This window comes from Filobasidium floriforme (assembly GCF_021052385.1).
Source record: "Filobasidium floriforme strain CBS 6241 chromosome Unknown HD553scaffold_1, whole genome shotgun sequence".
Classification (NCBI taxonomy): Eukaryota; Fungi; Basidiomycota; class Tremellomycetes; order Filobasidiales; family Filobasidiaceae; genus Filobasidium; species Filobasidium floriforme.
In genome coordinates, this window is record NW_025763622.1 from 1016061 (window position 1) to 1033144 (window position 17084).

General features: G+C 54.6%; 5 protein-coding genes across 5 annotated transcripts; 2 read left to right on the top strand and 3 right to left on the bottom strand.

Moving 5' to 3' along the window:
* Nucleotides 1-1397: 1397 nt before the first annotated feature.
* HD553DRAFT_290846 (kinase-like domain-containing protein) lies at nucleotides 1398-4067 on the top strand (the record flags this gene model as incomplete). The annotated part of the gene is made up of 7 exons (XM_046178355.1): nucleotides 1398-2174; nucleotides 2229-2779; nucleotides 2845-2935; nucleotides 3000-3128; nucleotides 3201-3478; nucleotides 3540-3595; nucleotides 3658-4067. The coding sequence occupies 7 exons, from the start codon at nucleotides 1398-1400 to the stop codon at nucleotides 3933-3935; spliced, it is 2160 nt and encodes a 719-aa protein (XP_046040213.1). The 3' UTR covers nucleotides 3936-4067.
* HD553DRAFT_302771 (uncharacterized protein) lies at nucleotides 4068-5274 on the bottom strand. The gene is made up of 3 exons (XM_046178793.1): nucleotides 4648-5274; nucleotides 4456-4579; nucleotides 4068-4392 (listed from the first exon to the last, which is right to left on the bottom strand). Exons 1-3 carry the CDS (start codon nucleotides 5257-5259, stop codon nucleotides 4145-4147), a joined length of 984 nt encoding a protein of 327 aa, XP_046040214.1. The 5' UTR covers nucleotides 5260-5274; the 3' UTR covers nucleotides 4068-4144.
* A 5664-nt stretch (nucleotides 5275-10938) lies between these two features.
* Nucleotides 10939-13135, bottom strand: HD553DRAFT_302779 (peptidase). The gene is made up of 8 exons (XM_046178794.1): nucleotides 12633-13135; nucleotides 12492-12559; nucleotides 12058-12423; nucleotides 11667-11969; nucleotides 11586-11595; nucleotides 11478-11505; nucleotides 11343-11397; nucleotides 10939-11264 (listed from the first exon to the last, which is right to left on the bottom strand). The coding sequence occupies exons 1-8, from the start codon at nucleotides 12950-12952 to the stop codon at nucleotides 11119-11121; spliced, it is 1296 nt and encodes a 431-aa protein (XP_046040215.1). The 5' UTR covers nucleotides 12953-13135; the 3' UTR covers nucleotides 10939-11118.
* Nucleotides 13136-13263: 128 nt separating this feature from the next.
* HD553DRAFT_302780 (uncharacterized protein) lies at nucleotides 13264-14734 on the top strand. Its single transcript, XM_046178795.1, has 7 exons — nucleotides 13264-13443; nucleotides 13529-13570; nucleotides 13650-13786; nucleotides 13867-13916; nucleotides 13991-14172; nucleotides 14245-14321; nucleotides 14398-14734. Exons 1-7 carry the CDS (start codon nucleotides 13399-13401, stop codon nucleotides 14660-14662), a joined length of 798 nt encoding a protein of 265 aa, XP_046040216.1. The 5' UTR covers nucleotides 13264-13398; the 3' UTR covers nucleotides 14663-14734.
* Nucleotides 14735-15642: 908 nt separating this feature from the next.
* On the bottom strand, nucleotides 15643-17082 carry HD553DRAFT_9273 (HIT-like protein). Its single transcript, XM_046184599.1, has 5 exons — nucleotides 16632-17082; nucleotides 16351-16544; nucleotides 16234-16236; nucleotides 15919-16157; nucleotides 15643-15845 (listed from the first exon to the last, which is right to left on the bottom strand). Exons 1-5 carry the CDS (start codon nucleotides 16774-16776, stop codon nucleotides 15785-15787), a joined length of 642 nt encoding a protein of 213 aa, XP_046040217.1. The 5' UTR covers nucleotides 16777-17082; the 3' UTR covers nucleotides 15643-15784.
* Between the last annotated feature and the right edge of the window lie 2 nt (nucleotides 17083-17084).

Consider the following 17084-nt stretch of genomic DNA (forward strand, 5'->3'; position numbering starts at 1 on the left):
GCGGGATGACCATGGCAGCGGAAAAGTTGTCCTTGGTCGAATACGGGGGGATGAATCATCCTCCGTCTTCATCTACCCCGCCCAAACATTCTCAGCCTCCTCGACTTCCCCAACTCGATCTCGCATCCGGATTCGATTCAGGAACGTTTGATTCCCCGCTGCGACCACTACCGGGACATTCGCGCAGTCTCAGGCTGGACTCCAGTGAAGACAACAATCATGGCGCCGAGGACGAGAATAGTCGCCACCCTCAGCTCGAGCCGCTCTCGCCTCCCCGTCGAGATCGTCAGGAGCCGTTCGGGACTGCCTCAAAGACGTTCATCACGCGAGCTCGATCAGATTCAATGCGAGGAGAAGAGGGGGATGGATCGTCTCCCGATTCCGTACGACAGAGGCAGGGAAGCTGGATCAAGCGGTCCAAAGGGACCGCCAATGCGCCGGTGGCGGTAGACGCTAGCCCATTGAACGCGTTCCCAAGTGCAGGTCTGGGGAAATTTGGAGAAGGTTCGCTATTCTCACCTCAGCGGATGGGGATGCAAGACGGTGGACGGATGAGAAAGTTGACGAATGGGTCGGAGCGGTCTGATATGAGTAGTTCACCACCTCCCCCGGACACACCTATTCAGAGGGGGTCTCACCAAATTCACAAGATGCGTAGCTCGACCGGTCTGAGCGGGATCCCTCAGCCCAGGTTTGCTTCCATGAGACGCCCGTCCGTCCCGCTAAACAGCATGTCTTCGAGCCATAGTATAAGCGGTCTGCCAAAGTCGAAAAGCGGGAGCGGACATACCGGTCCCACGTGCGATGCGGACAATTCCGTCTTTCTCAGTCCGGCGAGCAAGACGGCCTGGTCGTCTTCCAAGCCGATACGGCCGGTCGAACACGGATCGTCAGCCCGAGGCTTGTTGTCGTATGGGCTCGACAAGCCGAGACCTCATAGCGGGACCGCGCTGGATAGGGAATACGAGGCGGACAAGGAGGCGGAAAAAATCTTCGGGAGTGGGAAAAAGGCGATCAGCATGAGCGAACTTCGACACGGTCCAAATGGATCGGCGAGCGGGTCCTTGTTTCAGCTGAACAAGGAGAATCAGATCGGGATGGATTCACCTCTTCGGCCCGCGAGACATCGGAGGACGGGGAGTCATCATGGCAACCAACTTTTATTCGCGAAGCCAGCCGATCGATCTTCGATACCGCCGGCTTCACCCTTTGCCACCATCACGAATCGACCTCACCGCAAGACGATGAGTGTCGAGAACGATCACTCGAGCGTAATGCCGAGGTCTTTTGGCCTGAAAACCGGACTTGCAGACTCGGCCAAGGGAGCGATCCCTAGCACGCTCGGCGGAGGATATGGCCTGATTCCTAAATCGACCAGCGGTTCGTCGCGGAGCTCGATGGAAAGTTCGATTTCGAACACGAATACCAATCTGACTTCGGTGACCAGCGCCACGAGCTTGGGTTTCGAGGACCCGCCGTTCTTCGATGATGTCAAGCCTCTTCAGGCAGCGTTCGAAGCGAGTGACAGTCAGAGGGTCAGTAGGAAGTTCAAAGGCAGGGATAGCATCTCGAGCAACAGCCTCAAGGATCAGATTCTCGAAGAGGCTCCCGAGGTAGAAATCTCGGTCGTGACGAAACCGCCGCTCTTCGCACCCCAGCCGTCTCGGCCTGGTTTCTTGAAGCGTGCCAGCTCGTACGCGAACGATCGGGACAAGAACACCTTGTTCGCAGAGACACCTGGTCTGGGACCCGTTGTCGGAAGTGGATGGCCTACAGCGTTCGGAATCGATTTCTCAGCCGCCCGGGATAGCTTGGGTGGAGCGTCTAGCTCGCGTACGGACCGGCCCAGTATGCCTGATACACCTGTCAAGAAAGGATCTTTCGATGGCACGGCCGCTGGCAAGAGCATGGGTCGGGTCAGCCACTCGGTCTCTCAGCCGATCCTTAACACGCAGCCCCTCTTCTCAGCGGCCAAAGCTCCACCTGTTCCCAGTCAAGTCGTGGTTCCGCCTCTGCCTAAACTAGTATTCAACGGGGGTCCACCTGGATATAACGTACCCCCATCCCCCATGGTTCACGCCGGTACGCGGCCTCCACTCGTCACCATCACGACGGGATCATCCCCTATGTCTGTCGATAGCCCTGGCGTCGAAGAGGCTTCGCCCACGGTCAGAGTTTCGCACAGAGCCCCCTTCGGCGCTGCTGCTGCTCAAATGATGCCGAAAGAGCAGGATTCCGCCACAAAGAGCCAGCTGGCACCGGGGGCACCTGCCAGCGTACGCATGGGTCTCCTCCGACGACTGAGCAGCAGTGCCGCCAGCGCCAGCAGCGAGATGAGCGAGGACGAGAATACACCAACAAAGATCAAGGGTGGGGAACCCGACATGTTGGCCGCTCAGCGACCGAGTCTGCTGCGATCGACGACCCCGACACCAGCTCCCAAACATGGTTCACATGATACCTCTCTGCTTGCTCCAGAAGCGGCTCCCAGTCAGAAATCGGCCTTGAAAGCGCCCTCTCTTCAACATATGCACACAGCGCCCACTCCTGCCAGGCAGTCTCTTCCCCATTTCAAGCCGGTCAAGCGTATCAACCATAGGCAGTCGGCACCCGCACCTATCCTCGATCAGGATGAGGACTTGTTTGACAAGAGGTTCATCGCGCTCGAACCGCTTGGCAAGGGCGCTTTCAGCCAGGTCATCAAGGCAAAGAGCCGAGAAACCGATAAGGTGTATGCCATCAAGAAGGCTCGAGGTGTCTTCGAAGGCGTCAAAGATCGGTACGTACAGGACGGACGCAGCGATGAGAGTGAGGCACGACCCTAACATTAGATTCGCCTTTCAGGTTGCGTCATCTGGAGGAGGTCGATATACTGCGTCATCTGAGTCGAACGCAACACCGGCATGTCATAGCTTTTGTCGATGCTTGGGAGCAGGTGTGTCTCAGGCGTCGCAACTGCCGGAGCAAGAAAAAACCTAACTGATCCGCTTTCTCCCCAGAACCGACAACTATTCATTCAGACTGAACTATACTTGGGAACGCTGGCATTCTTCCTCGAGGAATACGGCAGGGTTGTAGAGAGACTCGACGAGGCTCGGGCATGGAAGATATGCCGAGAGATGGCCGACGTGAGTTGGCTCGCGACTTGACTCTCCGGGTCACATGTACTAACAGCCCATTCTATCCGCGCGAACCTTCAGGGTCTGGCCTACATACATTCGCAAGGGGTGATACATTTCGACCTGAAGCCAGACAATGTCCTGATCGACGAGACGGGCTGCCTCAAGATAGGAGACTTTGGCATGGCAACTAGGTGGCCTCGGATCTCGGCGGAAGAGATCCTGGTTGGCTCCGGGCTTGGCGGGGAAGTCGGCAACGCTAGCGGAATCTCGCGCTTGAGCGACCGCGAAGGAGATCGCGTTTATATGGCACCTGAAATGCTGCAGGGCGACTTTACAGCCGCTAACGATGTCTTTAGGTGAGTGGTCTAGTCAGACTTGTTCGCCATCCTCGCTTGAGCTCACGTGAGCGGTCTATAGCTTCGGTCTGGTCGTCCTCGAAGCCGCCACCAATATTTGTGTTCCAGACGGTGGCTGTGAGTAGTGGTCTACTTGATCATCATGCCTTTCAAAAGGCTAAATAATCTTGACACGATAGCTGCCTGGCACGCCATCCGCGAGAACGACTTTTCCATCATCGACTTTACTTTCTTATCGCCTGCCTTGGTTGACCTGATCACCCAGTGCATGCGTGCCGACCCTCTCGAACGACCTACTATGGCGAATCTCATAACACATCCTATTTTGGAAAGAGCCAGGAGACTGGGCAAGGATGCTCTCGCCCCAGAGGACGAAATGTTTTTGCCTCGAGTCTTGGCCGATGCGTCTCCCGCGACCGCTATGGCAACCGACGTGGACGTGGAGATGACGGACTAGTCAAGAATCATCGCCAACTCTGACGTGCCGTTCTGGTTACGCTGCTACTCTTGTGAACGACAATCTCCGTGACGAACGCTTTATAACGACACTACCACATTTCGTTTCGCTTCCAACTTTTTGTTCGGAACCAGGTTCCTGAACCCTTGTCATTCGTGATTTCTATATTGTTGTACAAGCATATGCCATTCGTCTGCCGTGTTTGGATTCTATGCTTCGTCGCCGACTTCGATACCGATCCAGGAGACAAAAACCTGCTCGTCGAAACCCGCTCTGGTAAACATCTTGACTGCCGTCACGTTGTACGCTTCACAGTCCGCATGGATGTAGACGGAACCGGAATGCAGAGGATGACGTGGGAATTGTGAGGCAAATTGTCTAGATAGCTCGGCTACGACGAGCTGAGCCAGTCCTTTTTTGCGATGACCTTCGACGGTGTGCAACGACCCGATGGATACTGCAGTATGAGGCGGTGCTTAGCTAATCGGCAACAAGAGCTTAGATTATGCGGACGACCTACGGTCATCGTGAGTCAGGGCCCAAGCGGCCAACTCGTCGGTAGCCTCGTCTATTACAGTAACTGAGAAATGGATTCTTGATACGTAATAGGCCAGAGGTCGAGGGTGAGAGCTCAAGGCAACGATCTGACAGGCAGAGCAAGCCATGTCAGCGTTGATATTGGCTTGTCCCCGCAGCTTCGTGCTCAACTCACGGTATCACAATCTTCTGCCGTAGCTCTCCTTACGCGGTATCCCGCAGGAGCCTGGATTTCTTGATTGGCAGCGGTCACATCAAGCCTCTTCACCATCCTGGTACAACTGCCGTCGTAGATGATCTTTTTGCCAGATAGAGGTACCCAGCAGCGATCGATGCCGAAATATATAGCTTTCGTCTTCCGCCATAGTGAGAGAGTCGGTAGGATACCTTCTTCGAACATCCGGGTAAATAGTGCTGCGCTCTCTCCCGTCGGAGGCGGTACGTGTCCTTCCAGCGAGCTCGACTTGACCAAGGGCTCGTGTGACACGTATAGGTCGACGCAAGGGGTGTCGTCCACCATTCGTAGTCCGTTCGACATCACCAGAATCCCGAAAAGGGCCTCAGGATCGTCCTCCTGGCCTTCGGGAGGCAAGTCGCCATAGAGCCGGATCAGGCTCCGTTCCCCATGGTGATCTGTCCAGGCTTTCCAGCATGTCTCTGGGTCGATCGGATGGATGTCTCGCTCGATCAACGGAGCGAGAAAGAGGTTTCGCACCCGGAGCGAATGTGGCAGATGGTACGGCGCTGAGAGCACCTTGATCAGGCGAGGTAGGTCCGTATACTCCATGTCGACGTAGATGTCGACTTGAGAGTTGCGGGGGGTCGCACATGGTTGATCTCTTCCTGTTTTGAAATATATATTTCTGGGAAATTCGCCGAGAATCGGAATTCGGACTTGACCGAAAGTTAGGTTTCACTTGAACTCGCTGGCTTGCTTCCGTTCGTCTCGCAAACATGTGGGACCGGGTTGGGCATGGATTCCATACGGAATCCAAAACTAGCTGGAATGCGATGCTAGCCAGTGACGTTCCAGGTGTCCTCGACCGCTATGATCTAGCTGAGGCGGATGCTCGTTTCCAGTGGGGCTTTGGCCGGCACAAACGACACCACATGTTCATGCATCAAATACCGACTTACAATCCTAAGCAAGAGCGTAGCAAACTACAGAGGAATCTACAAAGATCGATGACCTTCCTTTCCAGGCAACAGGACATTACGTTCTGCCTGTAAGCTAGTCCCGCGTCGGTAACCAACTCGAACGCCTCTCCCGAGCATATGCGCGATCCCTCTCATGTCGCAGCCTCGCGCGGTCTCGTTCGACTTGGTCGTCTTGATGGCGTCTGTTCTCGTTCCAATAAGGCGATGCGCTGGAGTCTTGACGCGTATACCCATGAGTACCAGGTGGAACGATCTCTGGCTGAGATCCATGCATTTCGTATCCATAGCTATATGGCATGCCAGAATATTGTCCCGATGATGGCATGAACATGTTGTTCCGGTACGCGGGAGCGACGTAGCCGTTAGGCGACATGGTAGGGTAAGGATGGTGACTATCCATCTGGGATGGAGGCATACTTCGACCTCGCAGCTCGTTATTGCCGATCGTCGAAGGGGATGGGCGATGGGTTGCCGATGGCAAGTCGCGATGAATATATCCAGGAGGCGCACCTGCCGGGAAAGGCGGAGGCGGGGGCGGAGGAGGCAGTGGAGCAGACCTGACGCTGGGACTGCGTGGAGTAGGTGCGCTGTCTTGTTGAGCCGCCATCTCGGCATCTCGGGGTCGCTGAGGTAAGGAACGTAGGTTAGTGGATATCTCATCGATTGAATGATTTGACTCACCTCGTCCACCGCTCTCAGGCACCATACTGAGAGTATCTGCATGACAGAAGGGGTATCGGCCTTTCTGCTGATGACCGGGCTGACGGAGCACTTTTCGAAGGTTGGATCCTATCGATGCAACCATATGTCATAGATCAACTCATATGCTCGAGCGATTTCGCTGCGAAGAGGCTTACGAAGTGTCCAAAGACCCAATGTTGAAGGTTCGTGATACAGAAGAAGAAACAGTGATTCTTCACGCAATCGACGTAAATCGATGCTTGCAACAGGTTGGCTTGGCCTCTAAGAGACCGCAATTCTTCAGGAGATTCTCGTCTCCACTCAGGCTGAAGACCGGGAAAAATCAGACCGAGCCGGAAAATCCAGCGTTGCCATATAAGACTCACGTTCGCCTGGACAAATTGCTGAAGCTCCTGCTTGCCTATCAGCCAAGGAGGCCTGATACAGAAGATCAACGCGCGATCCATCGGAATTTGCGTATCGACCAGTACAAGACTGCCACAGCCATCGGGAAGCTCGGTGGTGTTTTGTTGGCGAACTCCACCTCGCGTAAAGTGGCTTCGACCGTGCTGGTCCCTTAGACTCGGCGCCACTGTCTCTGAAAGAACCTGGAAAGACATGTTCTGCGCGTTGAACCTGAGCATGTGGAGGACAGAGGTCACAGTCTTGAGGACCTGGAGGTTGCGAAATGTCAGGTCGTCAGACAGTCCTAGCTACCAGAAGATCGAACGCAACTCACGCATCCGGTTACCCATCCTAGCAAGCCCGCGTCTTCAGCCCTCAACGCGGCCTCATCGCCGAAACCGACGGTATCGAATCCGTCCGCAGAGACCGCAAAGATCCTAGATAACAAACGGGCGAACGTTCAGCACTTGTAACGCGACAAACCAGATGGAGGAAGCACTCACTGATCGCCCCATCGATTGTCTCGGCTGATTGGGCGATATGGAACGTTCTTCTCAAACGCTGTCGATTCACACGATTAGTTATGCGTTTCATGATGGCTCTCACGCGCGGGTGGCTTACACTGCTCGATGGCCCGAAAGAAGCTCTTTCTCTGCAACCACTGTCTCAAAGGACGCTCGGCCGATCCTGTGCTTTCATTTGTATAGCTCATGACGCATGTCACCAGCCTTTCTACCGTACGTGCTTTCGGCGAATCTTGCGGGAAACCTCCTCGACCCGTACTGGACGTAATCGATCCGGTTCCCCATAACGGACGGGATTGCCATCTCCCACGCTCCATCACATAAGATTCTTGTTCGGCCGGATCGATCCACTTTTCCCATTTATCGATGATCGCCTTTTTGAGATACAGGTTCAGATTATCTGCCGGACCAGAAGGAGGCCGCGACACTTGGCTAGGATGCGGTAGCAACTCATTGATATTCGGCATGGACGCGTTGATGTAGCCTCGATCGTAGCGAGGTCTTGTTTGCGACCCTTCCTCGGAATCGTAGATGGACGACCTTCGCCGAGGCATGAACGGTAGCGCTTCTCGAAGACCTCGCAAAGAGAAGATGCTGGACCCATCTCTCCCCTGGTCTCTGTTGCGCGACTCGTAGTAATCCATGGCATAGGCTTGTTGACCGGGACTCATCATCGGCGACATTGGCGGGGACGACATCGAGTTGAACGAAGGCGCAATCGGAGAGAATGATCCTCCGTACATATCTCCCTGATGTGGCGGGTACGGATAGGCGGGATACATCTGCCCATGCTGAGGGGGAAGTGAAGGTAACGGTTTGAACTGGTGCGTTGCGCCCGACATGGCTGCCATCCGAGCATACTCGCTGCCCGGTCCCGGCTGATCGTACGGGGACCTCGGCGGCATACTAGCACGCTCCATTGGTAACCTCCGACTTCTATCATCCATATCCGTCTGAACCATCCTGAGCGCCGGCCTCAGTGTCCTAGCTTCCACGTTCCTATGGGTCGGTTCCTTCCTCTTGACCCCACCCCTAGGCGACCTAATAACCTCGGCATTATCCATCCTCCTTCTCTCCCTCCTCCTTCGGTCGTCCTCACTCTCTTCCTCCTCCAAACTCTCGTGATCACGCTCATAACCCTCGGCATTTCTATTCCCCCGCCCACCGTTACCAACAACGCTCCTTGGCCTTCGATCCATCATCGCGCTCGAAGCCGCTCGACGACTCGCCACCCTGATCCGTTTGAGCGCCTTTTTCGCGCTTCCGAGATCCTTGAAGGTGTATTCGACAGAAATTCCACTAGTGCCCGTCGTCCCTGTGGTGGCGTTGCCTCCTTTGGATCCGTCGCTCGATGGACCGGTCCGACGAGGCGGTTCAGCTTGTTGCGTATCGGATTGAAGACGTTCGGCGGGTTGGTCTTCGTCGCTATCTGGCGGTGGACCGCGTGGGAAAGGAGTTCCAGGTCGAGGAGGTACGTAGATCTGATCAGCCAGATCAGTTTCCGCGTCCGCCTCGGGAGCGGGCTCCGGTGGTGATTGAGAAGGGGGATGCGATTCGATGACGGTCGGAGCTCTCGAAACTCGAGACATCCGATCGCGCTAAGTGTTACTCCTTCGATCGATATATATCTCCGAAGCTAAGCTCCGGCCTCTCTTCTCTTATCCTGGTACTCGTGCCTTTCCTGGTTCTCGTTCCTACTATCCTTCTCCTGCTCAGTGTGTAGACAAACTTCTCTGTACGCCTCCTCCACTACTTCTTTGCAATTGATCCTCGTATCTAGCGTAATCCTCCAACCGATCGACCTTTCTTTGACTTTCCCGTCGAGCCCTTCGTTGCCTATCGAGTTCGTCCAGGTCCAATTCCCGCTCGCGTTCTCGGTCTGGTTGATTTGGGTTTTGATGTTGGCTGTGAAAGCTCGTCGAGCTGGATGGTCGATAATATCCCCTGTTCTCTTGCGTTTGAGGAGGATAATACTGGCCCGGGTTGGAGTTGGAATAGGACCTTGATCTCGAGTGCGAATGCGAGGTGGAAGGAGGGTTCCGGCTCAAAGATCCCGTATAAGATCCTCCTTGCGATTGGTGCCTGCCGTGATGGCCTTGGCTATGGCCGTAAGAGGACCCCGATCGATAGACGGGTGCTGGGACTTGAGATTGCGAAGCGTCAGGCGCGAAATATCCTGAACCCGCACCTGATCCGGGTCGAGGGAGAGGAAGCTGCCCTTGTAGCGGTGTGTTCGGGCGGTAAGAGTGCACAGAGCCCACCGAATTGGGTCGGACGTAAGGACCCGAGTGATTGGAAAAAAGTTGAGGCGGAGGTGAGTTGTGGTGAATGTGGATAATCTGAGGGGTTGATGGGACTGCGTATGGAGCCGGGCGCACTAGAGCAGGTCCGACCGGGAGTGGCGGTTGAGGTGGGTAAGTATTGTCTGGATAGATTGCAAAAGGGTAGTATCAGACAGAGTACACTCGCACAAGATGGACGAGATGAACTGACATCCTCCCCACAACCTAGGAAATCCTCTTGGTCTTGGGAATCCGTATCCTTGTGGCGGCAGAGGTCCTCCTACGAGCTGTGGTCCGTACCCAGGTCCGTAAGCTAGATGTCCAGGTGGATAGTTTCGGTGATACCTGTCGTCGTCGAAGCAGTAGTAACAGCACCCACAGCAATCGTCGCAGCAGTGGTAGCAGTCGCAACCCCAGAGTTCGCTGCAGTATCCGGCAGAACAGCAGACTCCCATAGGACGGGCGGTTGAGTACTGGACAATATTGCGAGAGGTGAAGAGAGTGGATGACAAGACGAGAAGCTCGGAGGTTCTGCTGGGGAGATCGATCCATCGTATATCACGATTCGTGGCCAAACCTTGACCCCCGAGAACAAAAGACATCAAGGGTGGTCAGGGTGGACATTCATGAGCATGAAAGCAAGGTTTGGCTCGACATCACCACGTCATCCCCCTTCTCTTTTGTTTTCTGTTGAAACCCGATCGAAACGGATTCAAGTCATCCACGTCGATCGAGAGTGAGACCTTCCAGCAGAATCCATCGACAATCAAACCAAAGGAAGGGGCCGAAACTGATCGAAGCGCCCAGAGAACGGTGGCGTAGAAGCTCGCGCGGGAGTTTCAGATGATCCATCCCGCGATCCACCGAACAATCATATCAAAGGACCCCCGTCGATTCCGATCGTACGATCTTGCCGTCTCGGCCGAGTCCACTGGATGATCGACCTTGCCTCTATGACAGGACGTCTCGGAGTTATTGATGTAATGTCACGGTCTTTACGTCTCTGGATGAAGTTGTTGTTCGTTATGGGCGTACTCGAACCTTTCTCAATGCCATTCAAGTCCGACGGATTCCCCTGCTGTCGATCTGTCCGGCTGGCAAGGTTGGCACCAACCATTTGTCTATCAAGGGGAGAGGAATTGGGAACGTCCGAAGTGGTAAAGACGAACGGAACATACGGCGTCATTGGAAGGAGGTTCTGGACAGAGGGGCTGAACACATCCCCGTCAACGATCTCCTACTCCGTCTTGAGCGCGTCATCAAGACCAAGTATGACCTTGAGCCCCTTTGCGAGCTCCTTGGCCATCCCCCTGCCTCTTGAGTTCCGGATGCGACGTGTAGCTGGTATGTGGCACAACGGAACCCGAGTTGATGACGTCGCCCTCCTCCCATCCCGGAAGTGACATGTCGTTCAGATCTACAAGACTGTGATGCATCATGACAACTATATACTACACATAAATCCCTACTCTCGACCTAAGACCGAATGCAAAACGTCCTCGCCATCCCTCAGTCACTTATACAAGCTCCCCTCTCCATCCTCCTTCATTCCCTTGGCTGCTGAGATTGCGATCAGCCGGGATACTTCCCCCTCGCTCACTTGCCCTCGTACCCAGCCAGCTCGACTCCGAACGCGATAGCCAGCTTTGAAAACTCCTTCATATGGTTGAAAGAGAACTCTTCGTGCTCGGTAGTATCCCCGGTAGAGTGGATCAGCTTGTCCGAGTCGGCAAAGGTCGATTCTGGAGGCAGAGACGGGGCAGTCAAAGAGTGTCAGATTGGAGGTTGCGTGGGTGATGACGATGACAACGACGACTCACCGATGGTGAAAGCGGATTGGTATCCAGCCTGAGAGAAACTAGCGTGGTCCGAGCACTACGATCACAGTCACACCAGCTCGCCTTGTCAGTCACCGTTCTCGATGTCGCAAAACGCGTATTTCCCAGCAGACTTACAGCATAACCGCACTTGGTAGGAACGGCACTGCGTTGATTGTCGGAAAGAGTGTAGGCAATGTTAGTGTGGCCTCAGATACAACGCAGGTTAGTTATGCGGTTACTAACGGAATATCAACTAAACAAGGTGAAGACCGCGTGTCAGCCCATAATCCTCCTGTATCTCACCCCAGAAACGCTCAGACTTACGATAAGCGCCAACAGCCTTGGTCATAAACTCGCTCAAGGCCGGGTCCACAAAGTCGGTGATGATTCCTACGACCTCCTCGGTCCCCTTCTTTACCCAGGCGGTCATGTCCATCTGGACCATGGCCTTGACAACGACGCCCTCGGCTTCGTATTCCTTGGCGATCGCTTGAGACCCGAGGAGACCGCCCTCTTCGGCGCTGAACCAGTGGAACTCGAGGTCGCTTTCCGTAGGTACGTAGCCGGCTTCGTTTAGCGCCTTGAAGGCGTGGATGGTCGAGGTCGTGCCCGACCCATCATCGTCGGCTACGAGAGCGAGTGGGACCATGGGGTAAGGATCAGCGAGAGGGTCTTGTAAGGCCCAAGGGGCAAGCCAACGACGCTCTCGACTCACCTCCGGGAGCAGGCAAGAATGGCCACAAGTTGGTACTGTCCTGATGAGCCCCGACGACGACGACGCTCCTCTTCTTGTCCTTCTTCCCAGCCGCCGGGAACCTAGCGATAATACTGCTCTGTCCCCAAGGATGTTGAAACGCCCTCACGCTGACTTTCGTGGCCTTGTTCAGCTTGGCAAACTCTTCGACCTTGCTCTGCAACCACCTGGACGACTCGGCACCGGTGGACGACTTGTAATACCGGGTTCGGAAACCGCCGGAAAAGTGGCCGAGGAAGGTGCGCATCGAGTCGGTTGAAATGCTGGGGAAGAGGGAGTGGATGTAATTGTTGGTCGTGCTGTTGGCCTTGGAAGGCGAAGGGTATTCTGAAAAAGATAGATGACGTATAAACACCAGATATGTGGAAGAATCTCAATAAGGCCATTGCACTCACCAAACACCTTTTGATGCTTGCCTCCGGGCGAGATCAACGATGCGAAACCAAGATCGGGGTGATCAGTGCTGTTAAGCGTCGACAAGACGGAAACCGTGTTTATCAGCTAGTGTCAAATGTTCTGCGACTGACTGGACTCACATATCCATGAATTTAAGACCCTTGGCCTTGGCCTCGATCTTCTCCAATTCGGTCATCCAGACGGGCACCTCATCCTCTCCAAACCTGATCAACCTCTTCTCCTTCAGGTCGAGATCGAACCCGTCTTCCTTCCACTCGTACATTGCGTTCCTGATGTGTGAAGATTGGTCGTCCGTCAAGAGGGCGGATCGGAAGAGCTCGTGCGGGGAAGGAGCTTGGAGAGCGGACTGCGAAGGGGCGTTGGCGATCATGGGCGAGGCGGTGATCGAGCTGGGCGCCAGGGCCAGCAGAGCTAGCAGCGGGATGAGGTTTGTGAGCATGTTGATGATGGTTTGTCGGCAGTATCTCTTTGACGCAGAGGAGGTTGAACGGAGTCAAGTGGTTAGTGTTGATGTAATTGTATGCCTTTGATCTGAACTCGAGATCATGGATGGATCTACGATTGCGAAGCCCCAGATGCTGCTCTCGGCCGCATCCGGTATCGATGGCGCTGCCGGTTATCAACAATCGGTCATGACCGACCCAATCCTCCGCCAGGGATCGACAAATGACGTGTTATAAGGGAATTGTAATTGTTGAATCATCAATCCCCCCCCCGGCTATCGTCCCATTCCGGTTAATCACAACATCCCGTACAAACAGACAAAGTGTACCTACAAGTTCTTGCAATCAGAAACTAGAACATCTCGATCGTTAGCGAACACTGTCATCCATCAACACCTATTCGCTACCACATCCCGAACATCAAACACAATCATAGTCAAGCATGTCCGGACTCGATGCAAGCTCACTCTTCAACGTCAAGGGACAGGTGAGTCGCAGGGCCGATGTGCGACTGACAGCGTCTTCTCCTGGTTTACTGACCTTGATCGCCCGGTCATGGCCTGTTCGTACAGGTGGTTCTAGTCACCGGAGGTGGAAGGGGTGTCGGAGAGATGGCAAGTCACTCGGCTAGGCCTGTCCTCTCCTCATTATACCCGACCTCGAGCTGATGACCCCGCTGTCTAACGCGCTCAGATCGCCACGGGCTACGTCCAGAACGGCGCCAAAGTCTACATCTCGTCTCGAACCCCGAGCGCTCTGAAGGAGACGGCCGACAAACTGAACAAGCTCGGGAAGGGCGAGTGTATTCCTATCGTCGCTGACCTGAGCAAGTGAGTCGAGCATGTTCTTTTGTGTAGTAGGACCGTGTGCGTGTGAGCGGTGAGCTGACTATGGGAGCGGCTGGCTCTAGGTACGACGAGTGCGTCAAGCTCGCAGAGGAGATGGGTCGACGAGAAAAAGGTAAGACAGAGACCTCCTTCCCTTGTTACGCCTCTCTCATCTGACATTGTTCTCCTCCCCTCCGTGGCCTAAAGTCCTGAACGTCCTGGTCAACAACTCTGGAGCCACATGGGGCGAATCCCTCGAGACCTATCCGGACCAAGCGTTCACAAAGCTCATGACGCTCAACGTCCAACGAGTGTTCACGCTCAGTCAAAAGTTGGTGCCCCTCTTGAAAAAAGGTGCTGAAGGCGGTGGGGTTGGTAGGATCATCAACGTGAGGCTCAATTCGACTTGAGTAGCTGTAAATAGTAAGTGTGCTAAACTGCTTTTGGATTGCGTCGATCAGATCGGAAGTATCAACGGAGAGATTCCTCCGGCCATGGAGACGTACGCATACTCGTCTTCGAAAGCCGCTCTGCATCAGTACGTCTTTCCCCCTGTCCTCCCCTCAATCAATCCGGACGGACCATTGGCTGATCTCGTCTCGCCCCGCTCGCAGCCTCTCGCGCCACTTGGCCAGCCGTCTAGCCCCCGACGGCATCAACGTCAACACCCTCGCCCTCGGACCCTTCCCTTCCAAGATGATGGCCGCGACGCTGGACAAGTTCAAGGACGATATCGTCCGAGGTATGCCCCTCGGCCGGGTCGGAGAACCGAGCGACGTCGTTGGGGCATGCTTGTGGTTGAGCGGCAAGGCTGGGCAGTTCATCACGGGCGCGACGGTTCCCATCGAGGGCGGGCATTTGATCGCGGCCAAGTTGTAGTACCGGGGTGGCTCGTAAAGCTACGCTATCAATGGTTGTAACGCAAATCGAAATGGCATGATGATCGCATGATCAGTATTTCGGCCAGGAAACAGAACCTGAATATCGAGCCCCAAGATCAACCTTGGGCTTGTTGGCGATTGCCTCAGCGACATGATGATCTGCAAGCCGGTAAGAAACTGGTCAACTCTTGTACTTTGCAACTTGCGGGGCGGATGGATTCGAGTAGCTGACGGGGGCCCACAGGGTCGAGACGGGCGACGAGACATCGGAGTGTTGGCGAGGGGAGGCAAGATGTCCCTGTCCCCCAACGCCGCACTGATGAAACATGCACCTCGAACCTGAGCAGCGATCTGGGCTTACACTCCTCTCCTTACAAAGTCGCATAGGGGCTTGTGCCCAACCCGATAGCGATAAAAGCTGGTTTTTGGAATCCCATTTGCATCAAGAAGGACGCTGCTATTGCGCAGGATTCTTGCAGAAAGATCATCTTGAGGGCTTTGCTCGCTCGACATTATTCTTCAACCTTTGGTCCCGCCGGCCTGGGCCAGACTGGAGTTTGCACCAATGCCCACATCACCCCGCCAGACAGCGACGAGGAGCCCACTTTCATCACGCCTCCTTGCACACATGATCTCCTCACCCCAGATGCTACCCCCGAAAGGTTTCGCCGGGAAAACAAGATCATCGAGCGCAAACTCGAGGCGTCGGAATTTCTCAAAGAGATTGAATCGGACGCCTACCTCGCCGCCGAGTGGACATCATCCTGCCTCGCCGCGGGCTCGACGATCTTCTTCGCTTCCTTCTTCTTCGCCGCGGGCTCGACCATCTTCTTCGCTTGCTTCCCTTCACCGGGTCTTGGTCGTAGTGGTACGCCTCGTGTTGACTGCCGGTCAAAGGAGGGGAGCAAGGGGGGCCACGATGGTCGTACCATACCGGGTTGAAAGACGGATCCGATGGCGTGAAGCCAGATTGATCAGGTGCGTCGCTGTCCATTTGCTATTATGTATCCAAATTACATTCCCGACTTTACCAACTTTTCATTATACAAAACACCGCGGACTTTTGATCAATCTTGATTCGAAGGACCAAACTTTATACAATTCCACCTGTTGCACGGGCTCACAGCCGACTCTTGATCTCCCTGACCAAGCCCTCCGCCTCGTCATCGTCCAGGAAATCGCTAGATCGCGAGGCGCAATCGAACAACGTCAGCGCAGGCCGCCGACAAGACCGTCATCTCAGGAGGGACTCACCGATAAGCCATCTCGCCCCTCAACATGTATTGATGACTCGGCGGGGAAGATCCGGCGGGTTTGTGTTCATACGACTTGTTGTTGTTCTTCTTTTTCCGTGATGGCGAGGACACCGATAGTTTGTTCACGGGGAGTTCGCCTACGGGATCCGAGCTGGATGTGGTATTGGATGTTCGTGGTTTCGGGTCGGGTTTGGGGATCGAGCTGAACGTGGGTGCTGGGATGAGGTGCCAGTGAACCTGGAATCGACAGGACGGCGGCGCTGCTTAGCTTTCTTCTAGGGTTGACGTATAGGAAAAGGTTTCTTGGGCTCACATGCTGTATACGATTCGCCGTAGTTTCCAGGTGATAGACGAGAGAGTAGAAAGATTTGCGACATCATGTTTCAGCTTGATTTCACTATCTCCCCTCGTGCTTGAGCATACGACTCACGTGTACCGCCTGCGCGTATCCCTGATTACAGACGACGTTCAGATCGGGATTCCCTGTCGCCTCGCATACGGCGTTCACCACCTTGGGTAAAGCCATTCCCATCTTGCCTGCGCTCGTTGGATCCAAGTCGGCGAGCCGCACCACGTGAGTTTTGGGTATGAGGAGCGTATGCCCGGGTCTCATCGGATAGATGTCTGAAGGGCCAGGAAACGATGAGAATATGGATTTATCTTCAGACACTCAAACTTTAAGCGGGATATTCCATGACGATGATGACTCACCTAGAAAGGCCATACAATCCTCGTCCTCGTAAACGACGTACGCTCCGCTCTTTTCGGCGACGATCCGGCAAAATGTGCAGTTCTCGTCCCGAGCGGGGTATGAGGAGGGGCGGTCTTGTACCGATCGGAGGACAAAGGATGTCATGATAGGGGCAGTTCGAGAGCTTCGAGTATCAGGATCAGATGCAGTAGAGGAGCAAGAGGTTGGCGACAATAATGTGAAAGTGTCGCAAAATGTAAACGTCCATGTTGAGTATTCGTAAGACCACCCCCCACACTCCCCGTCAAATTACATCCGGCTTCCCCCGATCCAGATCGATCGGAAGTAAATCACGCCACAGGGCTTGCACATGATTTCTCTTTGACACGTCATTAGGAATCGTCGAGTCACGGACGCGTCAAGTTACGACTTACCAACAAAGGGTGCATGTTGCAAGTTGCGGCGGATTCGTG